The 13,296-nt window shown below is 34.0% G+C and overlaps 2 protein-coding genes across 5 annotated transcripts; both read left to right on the forward strand.

The window, feature by feature from the left end:
• The first annotated feature begins 1,645 nt into the window (after positions 1-1,645).
• On the forward strand, positions 1,646-3,602 carry LOC143555453 (uncharacterized). The gene is made up of 3 exons (XM_077044996.1): positions 1,646-2,036; positions 2,435-3,507; positions 3,591-3,602. Exons 1-3 carry the CDS (start codon positions 1,646-1,648, stop codon positions 3,600-3,602), a joined length of 1,476 nt encoding a protein of 491 aa, XP_076901111.1.
• A 1,830-nt stretch (positions 3,603-5,432) lies between these two features.
• LOC143555447 (uncharacterized) lies at positions 5,433-7,684 on the forward strand. 4 transcript variants are annotated; one of them, XR_013139206.1, is made up of 7 exons: positions 5,433-5,731; positions 5,805-5,939; positions 6,001-6,054; positions 6,124-6,883; positions 6,953-7,048; positions 7,136-7,244; positions 7,576-7,684. XR_013139206.1 is itself a non-coding variant. In XM_077044989.1 (4 exons), the coding sequence occupies exons 1-4, from the start codon at positions 5,639-5,641 to the stop codon at positions 6,418-6,420; spliced, it is 579 nt and encodes a 192-aa protein (XP_076901104.1). In that variant the 5' UTR covers positions 5,433-5,638; the 3' UTR covers positions 6,421-6,949. The 4 variants fall into 4 exon arrangements, 1 of the variants encoding a protein (XP_076901104.1); XR_013139205.1 differs by having other exon boundaries at positions 6,124-6,658; positions 6,733-6,883; positions 7,136-7,684; XR_013139204.1 differs by having other exon boundaries at positions 7,136-7,684.
• The last annotated feature ends 5,612 nt before the right edge of the window (positions 7,685-13,296 follow it).

Below are 13,296 nucleotides of genomic sequence, written 5' to 3' on the forward strand. Positions count from 1 at the left end.
TTAAATCTAAACCATTGATTAACATGATCTATTCCTAGGAAACTATTTGTTTCCCTATATATATATATATATATTTGCGAATGTTGGATACTTGGGCAGTTTACATGCATACTTGGGGAGTTAGGGGGGAAATGTTACGAATTTTTATTAAACACTCAATATGTTAAAATGTATGCATGTGAGATAGACGGTTCAAAAAGTGGGTTAGGATCCACCACCTTGGAGCACCGGGTTACATTAATATCATATATTTGTTTTTTTTTAATTTTCAGATGGATCGTAATCATTGGATGTACCAACCTGAACGTACAACCTTATCATATATGAAGGGTGTTCAAGATTTTCTTAAGGCAGCTGAAGCTAATCGAATGAAAGAAGGAACTGAATCGATTTGTTGTCCTTGTTCTATTTGTAAAATCTTTAAGAGATTTAATGATATCAATGATATAGAAGTTCATTTGATGAAAAATGGCTTTAGGCCAAGATACACTTGTTGGTCTAAGTCATGGAGAATCGCTTATCGATCGCAACACATCGCCGATCAATTTAGACAATGACAATACCGAGAACAATGATTCGTACATACATGACGATGATGACCATTTAGATGAGATGTTACATGATTTAGAGACTAATATTGGTGATGATCATCATGAAAAATTACAACACCTATTTGATGATGCAGAAAAACCGTTATATGCTGGTTGTGACAAATTTTCAAAACTTAGTGTTGTTTTGAGGTTAGTTAACTTAAAGTCAAATTACGGATGGAGTGACAAAAGTTTCACAAATCTGCTCCAAGTTTTGCATGACATGCTTCCAAAAGATAATGAGTTACCAGTATCAACATACCAAGCAAAATAGTTGATGTGTCCGATGGGATTGGAAATCAAAAGAATCCATGCATGTCCAAATGATTGTATGTTGTATAGAAATGAGTTCGAAAATCTTCATAATTGTGTTACTTGTGGTGCATCGAGGTACAAACGTAAAAAAGAATCAGATGAAATTCATGATGATGTAAAGAAAAATGGACCACCGGCCAAAATGTTGTGGTATTTCCCCATTATACCGAGACTGCAACGATTATTTTCAAATGAAAAGGAAGCAAAAGTATTACATTGGCATTCAAAAGAGCGCATAAATGATGGGAAATTAAGGCATGTAGCAGATTCACCACAGTGGAAAAAAATTGATAACACATATCCAGAATTTGGAAAAGAGATTCGAAATATACGGTTTGGCCTTAGTTCAGATGGAATTAGTCCTTTTGGAACCATGAGCAGTCTTCGTAGCACGTGGCCGGTTCTCCTTTGCATCTACAATCTTTCACCATGGTTATGCATGAAACGAAAATACATTATGATGTCATTGTTGATTGAGGGTCCGAAGCAACCTGATAATGACATTGATGTTTATTTGTCGCCTTTAATTGATGACTTAAAAACTCTATGGAGTTCAGGTGTTAACGTGTATGATGCTTATACTGAAGAATACTTTAATTTGCGGGCCATGATTTTTTGCACAATAAGTGACTTTCTAGCATATGGGAACTTGTCAGGATACAGTACGAAAAGTCGTATGTCCGGTTTGTGAAAATGATACAAGTTCGGTTTGGTTAAAAAATAGCAAAAAAGTCGTATACATGGGACATCGAAGATTCCTTCCGAAAGATCACGTTTATCGAAAGAAAAAAAATGAGTTTAACGGGTGCACCGAGCACGAAACGGCAAGGAAACGATACAATGCTTATGATCAAGTTAAAAATATAAATACAGTGTTGGGGAAAATAACTCGTGATGGGAATGGAGCTGGCATATGGAAGAAAAAATCAATTTTTTGGGATTTACCGTACTGGAAAGATTTAGAAGTTCGACACTGCCTAGATGTTATGAATATCGAAAAAAATGTATGTGATAGCTTGTTGGGCTTATTGTTAAACATCCCAGTGAAAACTAAAGACGGGATTAGAGTTCGTAGAGATATGCAAGAAATGGGAATACGTAAAGAGCTTGCCCCTGTTGAAAAAGGCAATCGTATTTTTCTACCACCGGCGAGTCATACAATGTCAAACGCAGAAAAAAAATCTTTTGTAAATATTTACACGATATTAAAGTTCCAAGTAGCTATTCTGCAAACATTAAAAGGTTGGTGTCGATGAAAGACTTGAAATTGATAGGTATGAAGTCTCATGATTGTCATGTTTTTATGACACATATGATTCCTATTGCAATTCGTGGTTCATTACCAGAGAACGTCTGAAATACAATCACAAAGCTTTGTTGGTTTTTTAACACGATTCACTCAAAATCTATTGATCCCGATATGTTGGATGAATTGGAAAAAGACATATACATCACGCTCTGTGAACTTGAGATGTACTTTCCGCTGTCCTTTTTTGATGTGATGGTTCATCTGGTATCTCATATCGTAGGAGAAATCAAGTCTTGTGGTCCTGTATTTCTACGTTACATGTACCCTTTTGAAAGATATATGGGTTTCTTAAAAGATTACGTAAGAAATCGTAATCGACCCGAGGGTAGTATTGTTGAAGGGTATGCTTCAGAGAAGGCAATTGAATTCTGCACAGGTTATTTGGAAGGTGTCAAAAGTATTGGTGTTCCTCAATCTCTTCACATGGGTAAACTTGAAGGGGTCGGAGGTGTTGGTATGGAAACATTCTTCCCAACTTACGATTGTTTACAACTTGCACATTTAGTAGTCTTAAAGCACATGACTTGTATTGAACCATTTGTTGAAGAACACATGAACGTATTACGGTCGACATATCGTGATAAGGACGAAATGTGGCATGCACAGAGGCATAACAAAGAGTTTTCTAGTTGGCTTAAAACAAAGGTAACAACATTAACTAACGTTGATCAAACAGTGAAAAGGTTGGCACATGGCCCACATGTTAAAGTAACATCCTACCAAGGGTACAAAATTAATAGTTATACATTTTACACCAAAGATCAGGATGAAAAAAGTACAGTGCAGAATAGTGGAGTTACAGTAATAGCATCAACGACCGAACTCGATAGGACGAATCATGATAGATTGTTAAGAATCGCCAAAAACTCTTATTATGGTGTCATAGAAGAAATTTGGGAATTGAACTATTATTCTTTCACTATACCTCTTTTCAAATGTAAGTGGGTGAATAACCATACAGGTGTACATGTTGACAAATATGGTTTTACACTTGTTGATCTTACAAGTGAAGGTTATGCATCTAAACCATTCATTCTCGCGAAACTAGTAACACAAGTGTTCTTTGTTAATGACCCGAGCAGAAAAAGATACCACATCGTGTTGCAAGGTAAACGGCGCATTCTTGGCGTTGATGATGTTGTCAATGAGGAAGAATATGACCAGTTTGATGATCTACCACCATTTTCTGTTGGAGTTCAATCCACAGTGGACACAACCAATGGCGAGACATACTTTCGATCGGACCACAATGATGGAATATATGTTGATAAAGCACGTAAATCGAAAAATACGGTATGGCATATATATAAATTATGCATTTTTTGTTTTAAAATTTCAAAAATAGCCAATTTATTTATATAATAATTCTTATGCAGGATAAACAATGATGAGGCTGATAAGGAGCTTTCATTTATTTATTTTACGAAGAATTGTTCGATTATTTGTTTTGAGTATATTTTTATGTTTATTGTTTTGATTTCAGTACAACTTTTAATTCCCAAAATTAAATCATAATTTTCAAGTCATATCTTTAATTTATAATATGAAGAAAGCAAGCTGTATATTAAATTAACAGAAATACGTCAACACTTTGATGAGTAATTAGAAAAAACAAAATAAAAGAAATTAAGTACCCCTTATCAAAATATTTCGAGCCCTAGCTAATTAATCGTTCCCACCCACCCATCCAGCGCATTATCAGTTGGAGTCCATAGAAATCATCCGCCCCTACCCTTATTAATCGATTCCACCGTCTGGAGCATCAACGCCACCGGTTTCACTGTTTGTGGCGAACTTGACACAGATCGAACTTAATTTTTAAGTATTAGGTTGATGTATTTAAAGTAGTTAATAATTTCAAGTGGTCCTCTGCTGTTTTTGTGTTAATTTTTTAATCGATTGCACATGTAGTTAGTTTGTTGCTTTCTGTTAAAGACTTAGAGCTCATATATATAGTAAAATATGTGTACACTACATCTCAGGCATACATAGCTTAGCAAACTGAGAATCATACAATAAAACAGAATTACAAATGATACACTGTGCACAATCATGCAAAATCTAAACACTATTACCAAGCAGTGGGAAGAACTATGGTTACTAACCAGGGTATTGTATTGAATTCTTAATATTTTAAATTATTAGAAATATCAAAGTTTTGTTAGTTATCATGTTTAACATTTTGTTTTGTAACTTTTTAGGAGACTTGGAATATTAAAAGCGATGCGCCAAAAAACTATTTTTTTAGAAAGGTGAAGAGACATTGTACCAATTTTAGAAGCAAGCTTGTTACCAAGTATGTTAGAAAAGAGACAGAACCTTTTGGTGATTACCCATTTCTTGATGCTACAATGTGGAAGGAATTCTGTAAAGTAAAATCAACCGAAGAATCTTTGGTACGTAAATGCTTATTATTTGTGTACCTATATGTTTGCAAATATTAATAATAGTTTGTTGATTTGTGAGAAGGCAAAAAGTAATAAAGCCAAAGAAAGTGCAAAAGCGAACAAAAATGTTGCCCGTCTAGGACGCACCGGTTATGCGGGTTTGAGAGAAAAGGCTAATACTCTTTGGCAGCTACTTGTTGCAAAATATCCAAATTATCTGAAAAACATACGAGATGAACGAACTAAATCGTATATAATGGCTAGAGCAAAAAAAATCAAAGGAACTGACTCATATGAACTTCCATCTAATGCTCATGAAACAATCAATGAAATGGTAAATAAATATATATCTATTTAGTTATATATAACTATAGTTGATTGGTTTAACTGTTATTTTTGTATAGGTCTGTACCGAGAAGAAAATGATAGAAGATGACACTTATTTCGAGGGTAAGGATGATCCTCTAATAAGGGTTTTGGGACCTGAACATGTGGGTAGAACACGAACAATTTCCAATGTAATAGGTAATGCAATTAATATACATGAGTTTTCTTTTTAATGTTTGTATTCATATTGATATAGTTTTGGATATTGAATTGATAGGATCCACAAAAGTCCGTGAAGGATTGTTCAAAGGTAGTTGGAAACTAATTAGAAGTGAAGCGGGACTATTTGCTAACCATGAGAGATTCTAGGTACCAAGGGTTGACGCTAGCCCAAGTTTTCCTGGATCTAGTTATGCGTCTGGTGATTTGTCTATTTATTATTCATCTATCGAGGTAATTGATAAGATGTATTTATTTTTACGCGAGCGCGTGCACTAACATGTATCAGATATTTGTTTATTAAAAAATGTTGTATGCTTTTGTAGGAATTGAAAAGATGTGATCTATTGTTTCCATATGATGTTAGTTTGAATTTGACAGTGGCTAAAGGGAAAGTATGGCCATCTTCAGAAACCTTATTGCATACATCGCAATTAAACAAGGATTATGTTAAAGTCCAGGTAGATTGTGTGTGTGAAGGATGCGATAAAATGCCAATCCTTCCTGATTCACGAACTACTAATATTGAAAAAGTTGGAGACATGCTTCATGAGTTTGTCATGTGGCCAAGATTTGCATTAAAGGTATATTTGTATAAATATTATTTATTTTTTCGTATAACATTAGTTACTATAACATTTTGTTGTTAAATGATAGCTTGTTAGCAAAGAGGCACCCCGCAAGTCAATGAGCACCTCGGGAAAGACTCCGAGTTCCAGTTCAAGTCATGGACGTGTCTCGCCACAAATAAACACAAGTGACCTTGCAATGAGCTCAGTATATAAACCACATGTAATTTTCATTTAATTTAGTTTGATATGTTAATATTATAACAAATTGTTTGTTATTTTAGTTTATTGAAGCCGGTCCATGCAATGACAATATTCAGCCGAGTTTTACTAATATGGTAATTAATTAAGAACTTCTTTTAATAATGATCCACAAGAGTACTAATGAGTTCATAATCGTTTGTTAGTTAACGACGATGCAACAAGTAATGCCAACTACACATGCTCCCGATCCATATCCAGATTGTTTTATCGATCCTGAAGTAGATGATTCTTGGATAAAAATAAAGATGATGAGTCTGGAAATTCAAGAATTGGCTGAAACTTTAAAGACGTTCATGGGTGAGCGTCATTACATTGAGAGTTCTTCACATGCGGGTATGTATCGTGAGACAATTGTTATGGCGATTCCATATGTGGAAATTTTACAACTATTTTGCAATGATTGGCTTGATTTCAGCATCGTACATTGGTTTGCTATTTAAGTTTTTTTTTTTATTTATTTTTATGGTTCAATAATATTTTTAGATACAATAACAATTTGTTTCTTTTTTTAAGGGATTTTTATAAATTTGGCATGAATTCTAAATGTGCTTTTTTTAATCTGGAGCACATCAATGGTGAGGAGTGCATTACAAATCCTCTTAATGCTCAGCAACACATCATAGACATATTTTTGCATCATCGTGACAAACAGTTTTTTCTTGCACCATATGTAGCCAGGTTATTTATATTATTTCAACATACATACACATTCATATACATGCTTAAATATTCTATAATATTCGTTTTTGTAGAAACCATTGGTCGCTATTTATTGTTTGTCCTTTAAAGCGACAAGGATATATTGTTGATTCTATGAACAGAGGAAAACATAAAGGTTCATACAAACTTTCCTCTACAATTGATAATGCTATTGGGCTATCATTCGATTGGCAAATGGTAAAGGTATGTTTTTATTTTCTTTATTGATTTATTTGCGCATACATAAATTAGATTATTGTTAACTAAATGCAGTGTTGACAACAAAAACAATATTGGGAATGCGGGTTTATGGTGATAAAGCATATGCAAGAGTTTGTGAATTTTTATCAACATACTTTTCCTGAGACTGTAAGCTATTAGTATATATTTTATATACTATGTTTAATGCACTATACATATATATTTTTTTATATCAATTTTTGTTTATATTTCTAGATTTGGAATCAAAACGATTTGGTTTCAACAGAAGAGATTGGGGAATTGGTCTTAGACACAGTGCAACAATTTCTTAGTAAGATGTTTTCCTAACCGGATATGAACTCAGGTATGTGAAACTAATGTAAATTGGTTTATGGGTGCGGAAGAAAATACGTCCATAGTATTGGGTTGTGGGTTGAAACGAGATGGTTAAGATGTGTCCGACCTTAAATGCGTCGGTCATGTTTAAACGCGTTCCTACTTTTCACATGGGTTATGGGTTCTAAGTATAAAAAGGGTTACCAAATTACAGTAACAATGAATATAGGGTTATGGGTTTTAATGGGAGAAAATGGGTTACAGGCCCGTGTTACAGGTTGCAAGTTTCATATTGTTTGTTTGCTCGTGAGGTATCTTTTAAGTTCCATTTTATTAATACTACATTATGTTATTTGTAGATGAATTGTCGATCAACGGCCGGGAGCGGGTGGATCAAGGCATTATTACTTGTTTAAAACAGAAGCTAGGTTTTGTTGATTAGTAGTTTTTGTAGTTCAGTATGTTAACTCTTTTGTTATGACAATTAATGTAAATTGTGAATGCTGTAATGGATATGGTTATTTTTTAAATTAAGCTTGTTGGAAGCATCTGTTATTCATGAATTATTATTTTTATTAATTATTATTTTTAATGAAAAAGGACTTTAAGGCGATCTTTAAAAACGCCTTTAAAGATAATGCATTTTTTTGAGGTGGTTCACAAACCGTCTTAAATAATAGTAGTGACCCTCACCGGAGTGTTTTTTTGAGGCGTTGATTTTTATTTTTTGTAGTGGTTCATATAAACGCCTCAAAAGAAAGGGATTTTATAAAGCACTATTTTATGAGGTGGTTCAAAAACCACCTCATAAAATCATTTTCACCACCTCAAAAAATCAGATTTGTACTAGTGTGGTCTAGTTACACTATCATGGATGATGGCATTTATATGGAACCTTGAGGCTGCTTAGTTATTAGATTCATAATTATAAATTGAAGAATATAGCTAAGACACACAAGCGTAAATGAAACTATCTCTCAATAAGCAGTTAGTCATTAATTTCCCGGGCCCTGGGTACAAAATAACGAAATAACCATAAAAAAACAGTTATATAAGATATCTTATGTGAACATATGCAAACTATTTACATACTTTAATAGTCGAATGGTTCGTGTAACGAAAAACACTTAAAAAGAATTTTCAACTAGATAATTTAGATATGCAGGTTGGATATATACGCCGAAAGCACATCGTATAAAACAATCACTACTAAAAAACATGTCCTTTTCCTACAAACATTTCTTACAAAATTCCCACGACAAGTATTAAACGTATTTCCAAAAAAAAAAAAAAGCTAATTTTGCTACAATGTTGCAACAGAATAGTAACAACAGAATTTTTGTTGGAAAATTGTTGCTAACTTTCTAACAAACTTCCAACTAAAAAATTATTTATCAATTGTTTCTTTTGTTTTTTCTGAAAAATAAAATAGCTTTCGTAGGAAAGTTGTAGGAAGTTTACAATGGTATATATTTGTAGCAATTTTGTAAGAAAAAAATGTATAATTTTCTAATAGTGAATGTAGCTATTGATATATATATTATGTTATGATTGTTACACACTAAACAATTATATGGAATATATGTTTAATGTGATTAAATGGTAAACCACATCAAGTCTTGTTATATTATATAAATTGAAAATAGTTATGATCTATTTATATTTGTAATGAATTAATACAAATATTGAGTTATATACTTTCGCAAATACATTTAGCGTTACATTATTGATATTTAATATCGACTATACTATAGAGTAATGTTTAGTCTATAATTTATTTTTAGATCTTAACAGAATTGTAAATAAAGTAGAGGCCATATGTATTTATTTTAAGTTACAACTCATATGGCATATACAGTTTTTATTTATTTATATAATAAAATGAAAAAGTTAAGTGGTAGGAGAATATGACGCAGGTTGAAAAGAATGTCAAATGAAAACAGTGAATGGTGGAGATCCACACATTATTCACGTAAGGGAGGCCTGGAGGGTAGGGACCCAACACGTATGGTGTGAGCTCGGGCAGGGCACCCAACCCGTATTGTGCGAGCTCGATATTTTTTGTTTACGTTGTTTAGATTTTGTGAACACTCTTTATATCCAATATTATTTCCATATCAAGCCAATGATCTCATTGGTGCTCTTATTAGGTTTAAGGGAATGGAAGAGACAATCTTCTGTGTTTTCATTTTTGTTATTGGTCTTTTAAAGGATAGTAAGTGACCTAATTTATAGCCAACCAAAACATATTGTTATAAACATTAGACTATGTGTTGTGGGCTAATTAGAAGGTGCTAGTTAAAACGCCACATCACTGTCATGTACGTTGTGGATGTTAACGAACTCACTCTTCAACAAACGTGTGGTGAAATAATTGATACATAAATCAAAGAAAAATATAATAAATTTTTGTATATTAGCATTTGGTTGGTGGAGAGAAATGGACAACCCATCCAAAGGGTGGGAGGATGTTAGGAGGATGGCATATGTGGGGCTAACGCTCGTTGATAATGGTGGTGGTGTGTGCAACAATCCAAAACGTGAACTATGGGAAAGTGGGTTTGTTCCACATTGGTGAAATGGAAAATGGCTTGTCCCACGTTGATAAAATGATAAATTTGTGAACTCCTTATAAGAAGAATGGCTCACAAGATGATATGACAAGACACATTCAGTGACATTAGCAACGTTGCGTAGCACCTGACGCGCACGGGAGATGAGCGCAATGTGACGCTTTGATGTCGTACTTTGCACTTCGAGCCGCTTGAGATCCGCCTTAGTATTTTTGAGACGTGGGACCAGGTCATGACACGTGCCGAGCTAACTTGTGAGTCAATTATGTCACACTACACGATGGATAATTCCAAAGCTCGTCGCGATATGCAAAACCTTGTAATTATCTAGATATTTTGGTGGTCTACGCACTGCGCGACGGGTACTCAATTGACCCATCGACCTATGTGACGTGTTGGCTAAGTATTCGTGACAAGTTGCATGCCACGTGGCATAGCTAGGGCTAGGGGTGTTCAAAACCGGATATCCGAAGTTTCGGTTATCCGAATTTCGGATATCCGGACCTTTCGGATAGTGGTTTTCACTGTCTGAATTCGAATCCAAAATTTCAGATATCTGAAACTTCGGATATCCGGTCGGATAGTAAATCGGATATCAGAAAATCATGAAAAAAAAACCTATTTTAAGAATGAACTTCCAACAATGACGGGTAATGATTGACGAGGACTATGGTGACTGGTGAGTCGGTGATGGCGAGGGCTGTGGTGACCCTAGTATGTGATGGTGAGGGGGTGGTGATCGGTGAGTCGGTGACGGCAAGGCTGTGGTGATGAGCTGATGACCGGTGAGATGAGTAGATGATGGAAGACGGGGAGGTGGAGTGAGGCTACTGGCTGCGAGCGGCGAGCTGTTGTGAGTGGTAATAGTGAGAAATTAGAGTTTGGTCTTTGAGATCTTGTAGAAGTGGAAGAACAAAAGAGTAGCCATGAATTGAATTGGATGCTGAGTGAATTGGATGCTAGGAGGGAGGAAGAAATAAGAAATTAGGGTTGGATAAGTTTATGGTTATAGAAAAAATAAAATAAATAAATTTAATATGTCGGACAGTTCGGATATCCGAACTATCCGAAATTTCTCAGAATTGCTATCCGAATCCGAATTTTCAGATATCCAAATTTTCAGATATTTCGGATATTTGGATATTTTGGATTCAGATATTTTTTTAACACCCCGGCTGATTGGGCAAGGCTATAAAGTCATCGCTTTAAGCGATGACCTTTCTTTGAGGTTGTCGCAATACGCGACGGACTCCAAAGTCAGCTATAAAAGGAGGAGATCAAGAATGGGTCCTATGCACATCTCTCTCTCTCTCTCTCTCTATATATATATATATATATATATATATATATATATCTTTTGCTTTCTTATATATTATAGTGTTGGTATCGTCACACCCCGACCTAAGGCGGAAATGCCGGGCCGTGAGCTTTGGTTCACAGCTCACAAGGTAGTATCATGCAATTTAAATGTGACAATATCTAATTATTTAATTTAAAATTAAAGTACAACAATTCAAGGAAATTACAAAACAAAATTAAATAATTTGGTATAAGTGTTAATCCTAAAGGTCATCTCTACATGATCTTCATCTTGATAAACAATCCAATTGATAATCTACAAAGGCGTACAAAATAGATATGTTTGTCAACAACACATGTTGAGTGAGTAAATCACCAGTTTTTTTTATTACAATATAATAATATATAAATAAAGAGCAAAACTATTATTTGTGAGTATAAACAATCAAACTATTGAGCAAATAATGAGTGTCGGTAAAACCATTGTCACGCGAATCTGACGTTGGCTACTACGACGGTCGTATGATCATACTATAATGTGATTATGCTGGACCTCTCCGAATTTCAATAAAATAAACAAATAAACATGTAGCATATAAGCATTTAATTTATACACACACAAAGATCACAGTTTGCTATTGAGAATATGATATAAAATATAAATTGATAATAGGTACGCATAAGTCTCCAAAACGTTTGAAAAAAAGTAAAATAGGAGAGTGATTACTCACCTGATTAGATGCATAAAATACAAGTGAGGGGTGTGAGAAGATTAAACCCTTCGGGATTTACCGTCAAGGATTCCTAGTTAAATGACATAATATTATGAGTTAATTATAAATGGTATAACACTGATGTGCGTGCGCGATGTGCTTATAAAATATAATATGGGAGATTTTAGCTTTCGCACAAGATCGTGTTTTAAATTTATAAAAATGATTTCTGCTAAGACTAAACACACACAAAATAGGCAAGTGTACCTATCGTATATGTAGAACAGTGTTGGTAAGAGCCAAGTATCGATTCGTGGGCACAAATGTTTCTAATAATGAATCTTCACTTTACTTTAATCGGAGAGTTTAATCATTTTGAGGTTGATTTTCAAACTTTTTATAAAATAGAAATACTTATATATATATATATATATAATGTAGGTGACAAGAAGAGAAATTCTAAATGAGTAATTCAATTATATGAAGGTTACCGTCTAAGATCAAGAATCCACTTCATTCTTCCTTGATGATTAATAAGTGAACATGTGATAAGCTTGCTCTAATAATTTATGATAGAATAACCCCTCATTTTTAAGTGAACATATTCTATGACATAAAAGAAAGTAGCATGCGTATTTTCAACTCAACCCTTGCTTAATCTCATACTACCACGAGAATGTCAATTTAGGTAGGCAAGTAGTTTGGTAAAGTAGAAATGTTAGGATTGACTTCGATTTCTCAAATACCAATTCTAACAACTTCGGGTGGTTATAGTTTAGTCACACAACCTCCCATTGGTTGATTTAATTAGGTTATAATTACACATTCCATTAACATATGATTTCTTTAACTAGCATGATAACCTAAGCAATCGTGTTAACAATATTATTTCAGAATTATCAAAACTAGAGAAATAGATCATAGCTTATCTTGAATATAAGGATCCATGTTTTATCTTGAATAATGTATCAAGGTATTCTTTTTATCATTTCTAGTCTCCAAGAACATGAGTAAATCATGAATGATTGTTAATCATCAACCTTGATGTATTGAGTTAAAGTGATAAAACATTTTTCATCAAAGAATAATTGCAAAATAGCCATGTACTTTACCAACCTAAATCACATGTTCAACATAATCATCAAGTAAAACAAAGTTTCTTCATAGAAATTAGATGGTAAATGGAGTTTAGCTCATAATGAGCATGGTTATGAACATTTAAAAGAGATGAAGATAACAAACACATGATCAAACTTGAACAATACAACCAAATGTTGGATGAATCTTCATTCTTCAATGGTGATGGATGATGATGGTAACTTCAAGCCTTCAAACTCTCCACAAGATCTTCAATATGAGTGTAATGTGGGTGTTTTTATAAGAGAAACCCGTAGAGAGATTTTCTTCAAGCACCACCAATGAGTGCAACATGCTCCACTATTTATAGGCTCTCGGGGTACTCAGGCACGACCTCGTGCTCCATAAGGCACGCCCA

The sequence above is a fragment of the Bidens hawaiensis genome, unplaced genomic scaffold (assembly GCF_021521415.1).
Source record: "Bidens hawaiensis isolate Kalapana, Puna unplaced genomic scaffold, B.hawaiensis_p1.1 tig00018132_1, whole genome shotgun sequence".
Taxonomy (NCBI): domain Eukaryota; kingdom Viridiplantae; phylum Streptophyta; class Magnoliopsida; order Asterales; family Asteraceae; genus Bidens; species Bidens hawaiensis.

Bases quoted from the DNA above. Each gene is read 5' to 3' on its own strand.
- LOC143555453 (XM_077044996.1), top strand. From the start codon at position 1,646: ATGGGACATCGAAGATTCCTTCCGAAAGATCACGTTTATCGAAAGAAA. The intron at 2,037-2,434 runs GTATTTTTCTAC...CTCATATCGTAG, and splicing joins CCCTGTTGAAAAAGGCAATC to GAGAAATCAAGTCTTGTGGT.
- LOC143555447 (XM_077044989.1), top strand. From the start codon at position 5,639: ATGCCAATCCTTCCTGATTCACGAACTACTAATATTGAAAAAGTTGGA. The intron at 5,940-6,000 runs GTAATTTTCATT...TTGTTATTTTAG, and splicing joins GCTCAGTATATAAACCACAT to TTTATTGAAGCCGGTCCATG. The intron at 6,055-6,123 runs GTAATTAATTAA...ATCGTTTGTTAG, and splicing joins AGCCGAGTTTTACTAATATG to TTAACGACGATGCAACAAGT.